The sequence below is a fragment of the Pelophylax lessonae genome, assembly GCF_965119305.1.
Source record: "Pelophylax lessonae genome assembly, chromosome: 13".
NCBI lineage: Eukaryota > Metazoa > Chordata > Amphibia > Anura > Ranidae > Pelophylax > Pelophylax lessonae.
Window position 1 is genome coordinate 205,196,993 of NC_138780.1, and position 13,881 is coordinate 205,210,873.

The window sequence follows — 13,881 nt, forward strand, 5'->3', positions numbered from 1 at the left end:
CCAATGGTGTCTCCTGTGCTCCTTAGTCCAGAATGGGGGCGCTCTCATACAGGAGGTATGTTAGTGACCAGATCACCAGGTAAAAACAGAGGGGAAAGTAGCCTAAAAAAAACAAATACAGCCACCACATCTAATGATAAGCTGCAATATATATAATCACAAAAATGTGAACCCTTGAGAAAGCCCATTGGACGCAACGCATGAGGTGGGCGGTGACGTAATCATGCTGGGACTAGGTGGAGCTGTCGATTTGCACTATGATCCTTTCCTCTTGATTGACACCACACTGAGAGCTGCTGAGAGCCACGGATTTGGAGTGGACAGCCAGTGGGAGAGGAGCCACTTATTACACTGCAAAGGGCATGGAGACCTCCTTTAACTACTTCCATACCGGGCCAATTCTGGCATTCCACTCCAAAATTTAAAAATGATAATTTTTTGATAGCAAATTACTCAGAACCCCCAAACATTATATATATATATTTTTATAGCAGAGACCCTAGGGAATAAAATGGAGATCGTTGCAACTTTTTACGTCACACGGTATTTGCGCATTATTTTTTGCTGTACTTTTTTTTTTAATAAAAAAAAAAAACACTAAAGTTAGTCCAATTTTTTGTACAATGTGAAAGATAATGTTACGCCAAGTAAATAGATACCTAACATATCACGCTTTAAAATTGCGCACACTCGTGGAATGGCGCCAAACTTTGGTACTTAAAAATCTCCATAGGCGACACTTTAAACATTTTTTACAGGTCACCAGTTTGGGGTTACAGAGGAGGTTTTGGGCTATCACTGTATTACTGTAATGTTTGCACCGATACCTCGCATGTGTGGATTGCACACTGTTTATAAATGTGGCTGCGACGTATGTATGCATTCACTTCTGACTGCGGGCGTGCGGGGACAGGGGCACTTTAATTTTTTTTTTTTTATTGTTTATTTTATTTATTTATTTATTTATTTATTTATTTATTTATTTACATTTTCCCTTTAATATTTTTTTTTTTTATCACTTTTATTCTTATTAAAAGGAATGTAAACATCCCTTGTAATAGAAATAAGGGATGACAGGTCCTCTTTATGGAGGGATCCCCTGTAATAGGAATAGGGATGACAGGTCCTCTTTATGGAGGGATCCCCTGTAATAGGAATAGGGATGACAGGTCCTCTTTATGGAGGGATCCCCTGTAATAGGAATAGGGATGACAGGTCCTCTTTATGGAGGGATCCCCTGTAATAGGAATAGGGATGACATGTCCTCTTTATGGAGGGATCCCCTGTAATAGGAATAGGGATGACAGGTCCTCTTTGTGGAGAGATCCCCTGTAATAGGAATAGGGATGACAGGTCCTCTTTGTGGAGAGGTCCTATGTAATAGGAATAGGGATGACAGGTCCTCTTTATGGAGGGATCTCCTGTAATAGGAATAGGGATGACAGGTCCTCTTTATGGAGGGATCCCCTGTAATAGGAATAGGGATGACAGGTCCTCTTTGTGGAGAGATCCCCTGTAATAGGAATAGGGATGACAGGTCCTCTTTGTGGAGAGGTCCTATGTAATAGGAATAGGGATGACAGGTCCTCTTTATGGAGGGATCTCCTGTAATAGGAATAGGGATGACAGGTCCTCTTTATGGAGGGATCCCCTGTAATAGGAATAGGCATGGCGGGTCCTTTTTATGGAGGGATCCCCTGTAATAGGAATAGGGATGACAGGTCCTCTTTATGAAGGGATCCCCTGTAATGGGAATAAGGATGACAGGTCCTCTTTATGGAGAGATCCCCTGTAATAGGAATAGGGATGACAGGTCCTCTTTATGGAGAGATCCCCTGTAATAGGAATAGGGATGACTGGTCCTCTTTATGGAGGGATCCCTTGTAATAGGAATAGGGATGACAGGTCCTCTTTATGGAGAGATCCCCTGTAATAGGAATAGGGATGACTGGTCCTCTTTATGGAGGGATCCCTTGTAATAGGAATAGGGATGACAGGTCCTCTTTATGGAGGGATCCCCTGTAATAGGAATAGGGATGACAGGTCCTCTTTATGGAGAGATCTGGGGTCAATAAGACCTCACATCTCTCCTACAGACTGGAAAGCCTGAAAAAAAAACGATCTCGGCTAACCAGCTGAGATCAGGCAGTATTGAGAACTGCCAGGCTGGGCGTGACGTCATAATGTTGCGCCCAGGCCTCCGAGAATCTTAAATAAAATATTTAACTATAAGAGGGGGGGGGTCCCTTAAACCAGGAGAATCATATTAAGAATGAATTTGGGTGTCATAAAGGGTGACACAGGTTCCATCTATCAGGATTTGAGTAATTAGGACTGTGTTCATACACCTCATAAGTATAGATAACACTTTCTGTCTAAAACATATTGCATACACAGAGTATTGATAATACATGGAGTGTAATAGTAGTGGTCCCCAACTATTAAAACATAGCCAAATTTTGGCTTCAATATGTGCTACTTACACCTGGCACATAGGAATCATATCAATACTTTGTAGGCATTATAACAGCACAGACACAGTCAGTTATGTAGCCAGAAAAAGAGGATATCCCTACCCGTACATAATATGGGGTTAATAAATGGAAGTGTTACAGCATGAGGACTCTATATCAATGTATTGGATATATTTAAAAACGCATGACTATAGACCTGCTATATGTTGTTAAAATGAAATTGCAGGAGCAGTTTATTTGTTGATAGCACCTTGAAAAGTATATATGCAATGTATTAATTTTTTCTATTTTGGGGTTTAAGTGCATCCATTAGGTACATCAGCGTGTCCGTTTGGCGCACACACCGTGGATTTACATTCTTTGTGGCTACTGAGGAATGTCATTAAATGGAAATGTTTGTGGTCGGAGTTTAGCTTTAAGAATGTTGTGCGGCAGTACAGTATAGTGGTCCAGGAACGTCACTGCGGTACTTACACGTGCGATTCAAACTTGTTGGCTATTTTCCCGAGAATCTTACAGCTAGTGAGGCGGGACTGTAACGTCTGAGATAGCTGTGCTTTGGATACAAGCGGGTTCAAAATCTGTAAAATAAGAGAGTGAAGTCTGGTAAGTATGACATATATACAATATGAACATTCAGAAACACTAGATAGTCCCAAAGTATGACCGATACTCCCATGTATGTGAATAGCCAGGCCAGGTGTTCTCAACTTTGCCCACCACCATTCCTAAAGTATGACCGATACTGCCATGTATGTGAATAGCCAGGCCAGGTGTTCTCAACTCCGCCCACCGCCATTCCCAAAGTATGACCAATACTCCCAAGTATGTGAATAGCCAGGTCAGGTGTTCTCAACTCCGCTTACCACCATTCCTAAATTATGACCGTTACTCCCATGTATGTGAATAGCCAGGCCAGGTGTTCTCAACTCCACCCACCGCCATTCCTAAAGTATGACCGATACTCCCATGTATGTGAATAGCCAGGCCAGGTGTTCTCAACTCCGCCCACCACCATTCCTAAATTATGACCGTTACTCCCATGTATGTGAATAGCCAGGCCAGGTGTTCTCAACTCCGCCCACCGCCATTCCCAAAGTATGACCGATACTCCCAAGTATGTGAATAACCAGGCCAGGTGTTCTCAACTCCGCCCACTGCCGTTCTTACGATTTTTAGTTTTTGTGCTATAAACAAAAAAAGAGCGACAATTTTGAAAAAAAAAAAAATATTTATTTTTCACATTCTGCTATATGACATTCTCAAAAAAAATTTTTTAAATCAATATTTTTTTATATTTTAGGCCAATAAGCATATATTATTGTGTCTACTAACTACGGGAAAGATTTATGTAATTTTTATTGTTTTTTTTACTAGTAATGGCGGCGATCTGCAATTTTTTGCGGGATTGCAACATTGCGGCGGACAGATCGGACCCCTATCTGACATTTTTGACACTTTTGCTAAAAATATGCACTGTTACTGTAATAATGCCATTGGCAGGGAAGGGGTTAAAGCGGAGTTCCAGCCATTTACTCACCTGTCCAACGGTCCAGCGATGCGGCCGCCCGAAGCCTCGATCCTCTCCCTCGGCGCCGGCATCACTGCTGTGGGCACCCGGCTGTTACAGTTTGCGGCTTCACAGCCGGGTACCCACTGCGCATGCGCGAGTCGCGCTGCGCGCAGTGATTGGCCGGCAATCTTCTGGGACCTCTGACGTGTCCCAGAAGATTGCAGGGAGGGGGAGAGGAGAACTTCCGCTCAGGGCGCCGCGGCGCTCCGAGCAGAAGTGGGAGCGGGTACCTGTCAAAACTAGGTACCCGCTCCCCACCCCAAAAAATGACATGCCAAATGTGGCATGTCGGGGGGTCAGGACTCCCTAAAGCGGAAGTTCCACTTTTGGGTGGAACTCCGCTTTAACCCTGTGGGTGATCAAGGGGTTAAATGTGAGCCTGGGGGAGTGATTCTAACTGTGAGTAGGGCATGGCTTCTGAAATGACCATAGAGACATGTGATCCTATATAGAAGGAGAGAAGAACGGTCAGCTGTGTTTACAATAACTGACCGTTCTCTCTCAGTGGGGAGCGATTGCGGGTGTCAGGCGGCAATCGGAGCTGCCTGACCCATGCATTGGCTTACCTGCTGCAGAGTGGGAGCGGGAGGCATGCCGGCGGCGGCGCCTGCTCGCCCCCTAGCTTCCCGCGTGATCGACGTAGGTCTACATCTGTTTGCACAGGAGAAGCAGTAAAAAGGTGGTGGGTGGTTGGGAAGCGGTTAATATTGTCTATGTGTCAATCTATGCCTGGCACCCTCAAATCCCTCTGTCTCTACCCCTACTTCTCCTGAGGGAGAAAGAGGGTGGTTCTTCCTTTTCAAAGGATTAAATGTGTCCCTAGGGAGTGCTTTCTTAACTGTGGGGGAGGTGCAATGTAAGAAGACAGAGATAAGTGTTCCTGCTTACCAGAAACACAAGATCTCTGTCTTCTACTGTCACAGAATGGCAATCTGCCTTGTTTACAATCAATCCGCCGTTCTGTCTGCCTCGGGAACATTCGGCGGGTCCCAACGGACATCAGGTCCGCCACACCAGCTGATTGGCTCCTGCTGTGTTCCAAAATTTTCCTTTCCTGACGCAACTTCATGGCAGCACATACTGGGTTATGACTCCGCCCCCCACAACCTGATAAGATTGGTTAGCTATACATTTTTGAAGGAAAGACCCCACAGCATTCTCTGTATATATCACCTAAGAAAGGGTGGGATCTATGTGCTGCCATGAAGATGAGTCAGAAAAGGAAAATTACGGAAAAGTGAATATACAATTTTCTGTTTTCCTGATGCATCATGGCAGCACACACTGGGAAATAACTCGTCAGTCGGGTGGGCGCTAGCAAATATCATTTATTAACATGGAACCAAAAAATTGGCTTGATCTTTCGAATTCCGCAGTTGTTAACTGAGCAAAATCCACTTTATAGTGTGACATAAATGTGCTTCTTGAGGACCAGGTTGCTGCTTTGCATATACTGTAGTTTCAGGAGACACTCTGCAATATGCTGCCCAGGAGGTTGCCACTGCCCTAGGAGAATGAGCCTTCAGACCCTCAGGTATCAGAAGTTGTTGGACTGAGTATGCCTTTTTTACGGTCTTAATGATCCATGATACTATTATGTGTGTTAATGCTTTTTGACCTTTCCTGAGACCATGAGGGATAATCAAGAGGTTGTCCTTCTTCCTGAAGGAGCTTGTGGCTGAAATAAAATTATTGATAGTAGTTTTTAAGGAAAGTTTGGAAAGGTTGATAAGCTTATGTCTTGATTGAAGTGAAATGCAATCGCTACTTTGGGAATAAAACGGTCCGAAGGTCCTAAGATTACCCTATCTGGGTAAAAGACCAAGCAGGGTTCCTTTATTAGTAATGCTTGCATCTCGGAAACTCTTTTTCCTGAGGTTAGGGTGATGAGAAAGGTTATCTTCAAAGTCAAGTCCCAAAAGGAAACTGAGTCAGCTGGGTGAAAGGGTAGACGAGAAAGTGCCTCCAGAACTGCAGCCAGGTTCCAGGTGGGAAATGTTGGTTTCTTGAAGGTCTGATTTTGAGGTTCGCCCTCATGAATTGAATGATGAGGGGGCAAAGCCCTTTTTATGCCTGCTTTGGCAGATACTTGAACTTTCAGTGTGCTTGAGCTTACGCCTTTCTCTAAACCTGATTGGAGAAAATCCAGGATCTGCGATATTTCTGGAGACAATGGATTCCACTCCTTTTCATGAGCAAAAGAGATGATTTTTCCCATATTCTTCCATATATGCTGTTAGTAGTGTTTTTCCTGGCTTGAAGCAAGGTGGATATAACTTCCAGAGAACAGCCTTGCTCTAGGTGTCTATTCCTTTCAACATGCCATCAGGTGCAGTCTCTCTGGAGCTGGGTGTAGGAATTGGCCTTGAGAGAGTAGGTTTGGCGTAACTGGTAGAAGCAATGGGCTCTCTATGTTCAGTTGTCGAAGGGTCTCCTCGGCCAAAAGGGTATTACTGCTATCACTGTTGATGCCAATCTCCTCAGTCTGGATAGGAACCTTGCGATCAGAGGTGTTGGGGGAAAGATGTAGCCCAGCTAGAAATCCCAAGGAAGGTGAAGGCAGCCTACTCCCTCGGCTGAGGGGTAAAAGGCTCTTGCTAGGTATCTCTGACACAGGTGTTGCTGCCAGATCGATCTCTGGAGTTCCCCAAGTCTCGGTCAGAAGGGAGAAGGCTTGCTGACTCAGGGACTATTCGCTGTTTGACACAAAGTCCCTGCTCAGGCTGTCAGCTAAAAGGTTCAGTGCTCCTGGGACATATATGGCTCTCAGATCTGTTAGATGTATTTGAGTCCAATCCAGGATACTACAAACTTCCTTTAACAGTGTACGACTCCTGGTTCCCCCTTGTTTCTGGGTGGAAGCTACCGCTACCTTGTTGTCCATGTGTAACAGAACGTTCTTTCCTCCTAGGTAAGGAGTAAATGCTAGAAGTGTCTGGAAGGCTGCTCTGAGTTCCAGTATATTTGAAACCACTCCTTGTGATTGGAATCGCCAATGTCCCTGGGCTGCTTGGTCTTGATAGTGAGTCTCCATCCTTCCAGACTGGCGTTTGATGTTACTATCTCCGGATGTGGAGGAACTATATGCTGGAGTCTTTTGAGGTTGTGAACATGTGTCCACCACCATATAGATTGCTACAGCACCCTGTGAATATAAATCTGCTGAAGCATTGATGTTCCATCCCACTGCATTAGAAAGGAATTTTGCAGTATCCTAATGTGCCATTGAGCCCACTGGATCATAGGGAAAGTGGTAGTCATAGAACCCAGTACGCTCATGAAAACTCTGTCAGGTAGAGAGGTTGCTGTTAGCAGTTTTTGAATTATACGGTCTACCTTCTCCTAGGGAGGTTCTATTATATTCGCCTCCGTGTACAGTTCTGCACCCAGGAAAATCATCTTCTGGGAAGGCAGAAGATTGCTTTTCCCCCAATTTATTACCCAACCGAATTGTTGAAGTGTGGTGATCAGTATCTTCCGGTGTCGTATGAGACTTTCCTGACTGTTGGCCAGAAGGAAGATGTCGCCCCAGTAGTGGTAGATTCTTAATCCTCTTTCCCTTTGTAAGACGATAACTGGTAATAGGATCTTTGTAAAGGTTCTTGGAGCAGTGGAGATTCCGAATGGCAAGCTTTGAAACTGGAAGTGTTGGTTGTCTACCGCAAAATGGAGAAATCTCTGAAAGATGAGATGTATAGAAACGTGTAGATAAGTGTCTGATAAATCTATGGACAACATCCAGTCTCCTAAGTTCATTGCTAGTAGGATTGACTGAAGACTCTTCATTTTGAAGGATTCAACCTGAATCTTTTTTTTGAGATTCTTCAAATCCAGGACTGGTGGAAGGTCTCCCATTTTTTTTTTCTTACCAGGAATAGTGGAGAATAAAATCCCATCCCTTTCTGGTTCGCTGGGACTTCTATGATTGCTTGTTTTGAAGTAGATCTAATACGTATTTCAGTAACAATCTTCTTTTTTCCATTATTGTTGGTAATCTGGTTGGTTGGAAACGGTCTTCTGGAAGTCTGCTTTTGAATTTCCACTTGTGACTGAATTGAATGGTGTAAATTGTCCAGGGGTCTGTTATCTGATCTTCCCAAACCTGTATGAATAGCTTGAGTCTAGCTCCCACCCTTACAGATTGGACAGGCACACCTTCAAAAGGACTTCTGCTGATCTGTTGTTGAGGAGGGTTTTGACTTTTGCAGCCTGAGAAAGGAAGACTGGGTACTTCTCCAGTTCCTCTTGAACTCTCTTCCAGGTCTATAGGATTTTGCATCCCTGTATAATTTCAAAGATGGGCCTCTTAGAGGTTTTTGTCTTCTGTCGGAGGGAATCTGGCCCGATTTTCTGCCCGTCACTTTTGATATGGCGACATCTAGTTTTGACCCAAATAGATTGATCCCATTGTATGGTATTTTACACCAGTTAGTTTTGGATGCTGCATCAGCCATCCAAGGCTTTAGCCACAAGGACCTTCTGTATATTACTGAAGCCAACATGGCCCTAGCAGATGACCTAATGATGTATACTGACGCTTCTGCCACAAAGTCTCCAGCCAGCTTGAGTTTCTGAAGAAAGGATATAATTTTTTCCTGGTCCGCCCCTTCCCGCAGTGACTTTTCAATGCTGGAGGTCCATCCTGAAATTGCTCTACCAACCGCTGCTGAGGCGGTGGCTGGTCTGCAGGCGCCGCCTGCTGCTGAGTATGCTCTCTTTAGGTCAAGGTCAATCGAGTACATCCCTGAAGGTCACTGCGTCTTCTATGGGCAGAGTTACATGCCTGGCTAATCGCATCAGAGAGGCGTCAATGACCAATGCATAAATTAATGGATTCACATTGGGTTCTTTAAGCGGGTAAAATTTTTGCTAACCTATCTTTTTGTCTGGCTTCTGCCAATCGTCCTTGATGAGGTCCTCCAATTCATCAATGAATGGAGAGAACTCTGGTATTTTCTTTAGGTTTGGGAAGTATTTCCTGATTTTACGTGGTGTTTCTTTTGTCTACTCGCAGCAAACTGCTTCTTTGACAGATCTGGAGAATGGTTCGACTAATGTGAAGTAAAATCCTACTGAAAGATCCAAGTCTTTGCTGTCGGATGAGGAATCCGTCCACGGTGGAGGGTATGAATTCGGGGAGAAAGTGTTTTGAGCAGCTCTTGTTCAGGAGCTGATGCTTCAATGCTTCTAGAATTTTTTCTTGCACCGATTCCCTGATGAGGTCTGTTACCTCTCTGGCATCTGACTTTTTCTCTTGTTGCCTCATTGAAACATGTCTGGGAGGGCCGGTTCTCCGCAAACCCAGCAGGCATTTGCTGCAGGATGGGTGTGATGACTGCTGTGGTGACAGGATGAAGAGGACTCTCTGCGACGTGAGTGGTGGTGGCGAGAAGAGGACCTGGACTGGCTCCTTCTGGATCACCCATCTGCCGATGTAGATGCATGATTTGAGTGCTCTTTGGGCCTTGAATTTGATGATCTTGACCTGGTAGCAGGGCCGGATTAAGAGCATCATGGGCTTGGTGCTGAGGATTTTGAAGGGCCTTAAGGGCCGTGCCTTGGCATGCACCCAGAGGAGGAAGGGTGCAGCCATGCATGCCTAATTCAACATGGGATGCTGTCTCTGAAGCCCATAAACACATCCATGCATCGGCAACTGTCCCTCCTTGTCCGGCCTTCGCGCTGTGTGGGGAGGTTCTGAGGGAGCTGCCTGGGGAAGCGAGCATAGAAGCCAGACTTCTGTGTTTACAAGTGACAGAAGAGCGGTAACAGTGAATATGGCCAACCCGGGGCCTATATAAAAGGTAGGGGCCTGGAGCTGCAGCTCCAATAGCCCCTACGTTAATCTGGCCCTGCCTGGTAGGGCTGTCCAGACACCATAGTGTTAGTGGCTGTGCTCTCTTTTTCTAATCTTCACTACTTACCCATCAAGAGGACCCCTTACCTTATAGTCTGAGGAGGGTCTGCTTGAGCAGTGGCCTCCATAAGCAGTGATAGAAAAGATAGAACACCTATAGCACCAATAAGAAGAGTGTATTAACAAGGTCACCAAGAGAGTACAGAGTATTCTACCCACAATAAGAAAGAGTAATAGCAGGACAAGTACATTAGGCAGCAGTAGAAGTGATCCTGAGAGGAGCAGGGACTTAGATCTCCATGTGAAAATGCCAGCCACATCTGAGAAAGAAGCTACAGCTTTTAAATCCGCCGCCATTGCGGAGGAAGTGACGTTATCACGCATGCGCAGTAGCGATCTGCGGCATCCAGCGCCATCTTAGATAAGGGTGCCGGCTGACATCAGTTCCGGTCACGCACCAGCGGATGCGGCAGAAACGAGCGGCCGCCATGTTTGAACAGGTCCCATCGATCTGTGGGACTACAATGCCCAGAATGATAGAGAAAACACTGTGCAGGAGAGAGGAAAGCCTACAGGAGGACAACTGCAGAAATGTAAGCCAATTTAAGGCTTGAATGCAACAGAGGCATTCCAAATTCCCCCGAGACCACCAGATTGGGGTTCCTTTCATTTAGCTTTATTAGAGACTGTACAGGATAGGACTTCCATCCAGGAGAGGCTTAACCTGGCTGGGGCGAAGTGCGGTAGGAGGCCTACACGCAGGGCCGGCCCTACCATGGGTCCCCCTGGGTCCATTGGATCCAGGCAGCACTTGGGGAGGGGCAGCAAGATGACTCCCAATATGTTTTGTGTGTCATCAGTTTGCGGCACGTTACGGTCGCTATTTTCTCATCTCATACTGCTACTCGTAGTGCAAACTGATGAGTATAAGGAGGCGGAGTGTCTCCTCCGGGGAACGTCCCTCATGTGATCGTGGTGTGCGCAATGACGTCAGACATCAGCACACTCCATCTTACGCAGGGCAGGCTGGATCTTCTAGGGTGGTCGCAGACACATTAGTGATAGGAGAACTGAGGACAGACAGTGAGTGTTTGGTGGACCGTTCCGGTGGTGAGTTATGGAAGAAGATAACCGTATATATAATATTTTCTAAATGTTAAATTTATATAAAATAATGGATGTGGGGGGCCTTTTGTTGGGTGTGATTTTTTTTGTGGGGGGGGGGCAGCATTTTATTCTTGGACCCAGGCAGCACAATGTCTTGGGCCAGCCCTGCCTACACGTATCCATCCATCCATCCATCCATCCTATCAGGTGAGGGGAAAAAAAAGAATGCTGTGGGGTCTCTCTTTCAAAGCTTTATAGCTAACCAATCCTAACCCAGTGTGTGCTGAGATGATGCGTCAGGAAAAATATATAATGTTTGGGGGTTCTAAGTGATTTTCTAGCAAAAAAAGGATGATTTTAACATGTAGGAGAGGAATTCCGGAATTTGCGCATTATTGGAGCAGTTAAAGAGTTGTCACCAAAACACAGACAGCTAGAGAAACCCGTTATCATGGGAGCTAAGAATAAAGATTGGCATGCTAAACAAAAAAATTAATTATCCATCATGAAAGAAGGAAAAAACAATTAATTAAAAAAAATCTGTAATAAAAAAAAAAATCATTATTATGCCAGAAAAAAACGATATCTGGAACTATGAGCAACATAAAAACCTCACAGGGGTTCCAATCCTTCCCCTCTCCATCCAAAACATACAAAAGTTCTGGCTTTGGATACATTGTTGCATACACTATGTCAGACTTACCTGACTTTTAACAATGTTTCCTTTCACTCCTGAGCACAAAAAATAAATAAAAGAAAACATGTACAAAACTGGAAACCAGAATCGTTGTCCTTTCCATAGTCTTTCAATCTTTTAAAATCCTCAGCTTTCATTATAGGAATACCTGGTGATCCTGCCATCACCCTGTCACATGCGCCCCCTGGTGGAGACTAAAAGTGGTTGAGCTGACACACTGTACAGGTGAGTGACATCCACCAATGTATTGGGAAGATGGAACAGAACAATGGTGTGCAGCCAAATGGGCATGTAGACTGGAAGTGGGACCATTATCCCACTGACACCAAGATTTGGGGGCTATTCTGCCTTAGGATTCACTATCCCACTGACACCAATGATTTTGGGAGCTATTCTCTCCTTGGGGCACTATTCTACTGACACCAATGATCTGGGGAGCTATTCTATCTTAAGGGCCCCTATCCCATTGACACCACTCAAATGATCTGGGGAGCTATTCTTAGGGACCATTATTCCTCTGACACCAATGATTTTGGGACCCATTTGTCCCTTATGGCCACTATCCCACAGACACCAAAGATTTTGGAAACAATTATCTCCTGGGGGGTCACTATCCCACTGACATCAATGATTTGGGGCTATTCTCTCCAGGGAGCCAATATACCACTGACACCAATGGTTTTGGGGTCCATTTGCCCCTTATGGCCATTATCCCACTGACACCAATGGTTTTGGGGTCCATTTGCCCCTTATGGCCATTATCCCACTAACATCAATGATTTGGGGCTATTTTCTTTTGGGGGCCACTATCCCACTGACATCAATGATTTGGGGCTATTTTCTTTTGGGGGCCACTATCCCACTGACATCAATGATTTGGAGCTATTCTCTCCTGGGGGGCCACTATCCCACTGACGCCTATAATATGAGGGGCAGCCTCCCTTTTAATACATTTTAAATGCATATTTTGTACCCCATACTTTTATTTTGTGTGTTCAAGCTTTTTGTTTTCTGTTGGGGCCCAGAAGGTTTGGGAAGACTGTCCGGGGCCCCAATCTCTCTAAGGTGGAGAATCTCTGCTCTAGTGGGCCATTTTTGTAGCTGCCTTTTTCACCCACATTGGGAAAGTGACACCAGCAGAACCTTTACACAGAAGGTTGTAATTCAGGTGCCCCCCCCCCCCCCCCCGGCATTCGGCAGAGGCTATTTGAGGATATTTGTCCCGGCCAGGCACTTGGCAGTCGTCTCGCTGTCAGCACAAGAAATACCGCGCCTGCATGGAGTCAGTGCACAGAGCTGACTGTGTTCTATCAGCCATGCAGACCTCTGGATCTGCCAGTTACCATGGAGCGGGGCCACCAACGCACCGAAATTGGGGCCCCTATGCCAACTTTACAGACATAATTCACTTGGGGGGGGGGAACTGGGGGGGCCCCGCTCTGATAATATACATTCAAATATTGCATTAAAGGGGAACTCTAGTTTAATTTGAACACGTCAGTTCTAACTCACATGTATGACATCAAGCAAATACAGCTGTTCTAATTACACACCATGGACCTGCTTATATTGTTGTCAGGAGCCTTTGGTCCGCCCACTCCATCCCTTACAATGATCCTAATTAAAAGTCAAACTGTAGCCAAACTTTATATTTTGTTCTGGATGGAGCAGGTGAGTCAAAAAACCTCATGGGAAGTGGCTTCCTAATCACGTGATTGTTACAGTGGTCACATGATCCCCCTTGGCTCTCAATTGCAAACAGAGACTGGGAGCTATCAGTGACAGCTCAGCTGGGAGAATGTAGCAGGCAGCAGGAAACCCTAAGAGCCATGTGGATGCCCCACCCCCCACCACCACCTATATGCGTTACGTCTGAGGCAACACATGTGATGCTGAGCCTCCATGATTAAAAGAAATTAAAGTGGTGGGGCCAAGGACAGTCAGGCTGGGGAGGAAAGGGCTAGATAATGCTTGACGTCCTCCAGCCAGGTAATGAGGGGGGCTGTATTGGTGACATTTGTCCTTGTGTGTCCGAGCAGAGATGAGCTTTCTTACCTCGTGTCTGATGGTCTCCTTTGGCAAGACGTCTATAACGGCGAGGAGTGTGTCCAGCCACGCATTGCTCACACCTGCCAAAGAAACATCCAATTAGAGAGAATTGCTGCAGCACGTT

The 13,881-nt window shown here is 45.4% G+C and overlaps 1 protein-coding gene across 1 annotated transcript in view; it reads right to left on the minus strand.

The window, feature by feature from the left end:
- Positions 1 to 13,881, minus strand: part of PPP4R4 (protein phosphatase 4 regulatory subunit 4) — a 211,914-nt gene that overhangs the window by 61,195 nt on the left and 136,838 nt on the right. The window contains exons 5-6 of the mRNA XM_082275364.1: positions 13,764 to 13,837; positions 2,949 to 3,055 (exon numbers count right to left, since the gene is read on the minus strand). Of these exons, the coding sequence (XP_082131490.1) occupies positions 2,949 to 3,055; positions 13,764 to 13,837 (181 nt within the window). The remainder of the gene's footprint in view (positions 1 to 2,948; positions 3,056 to 13,763; positions 13,838 to 13,881) is intronic.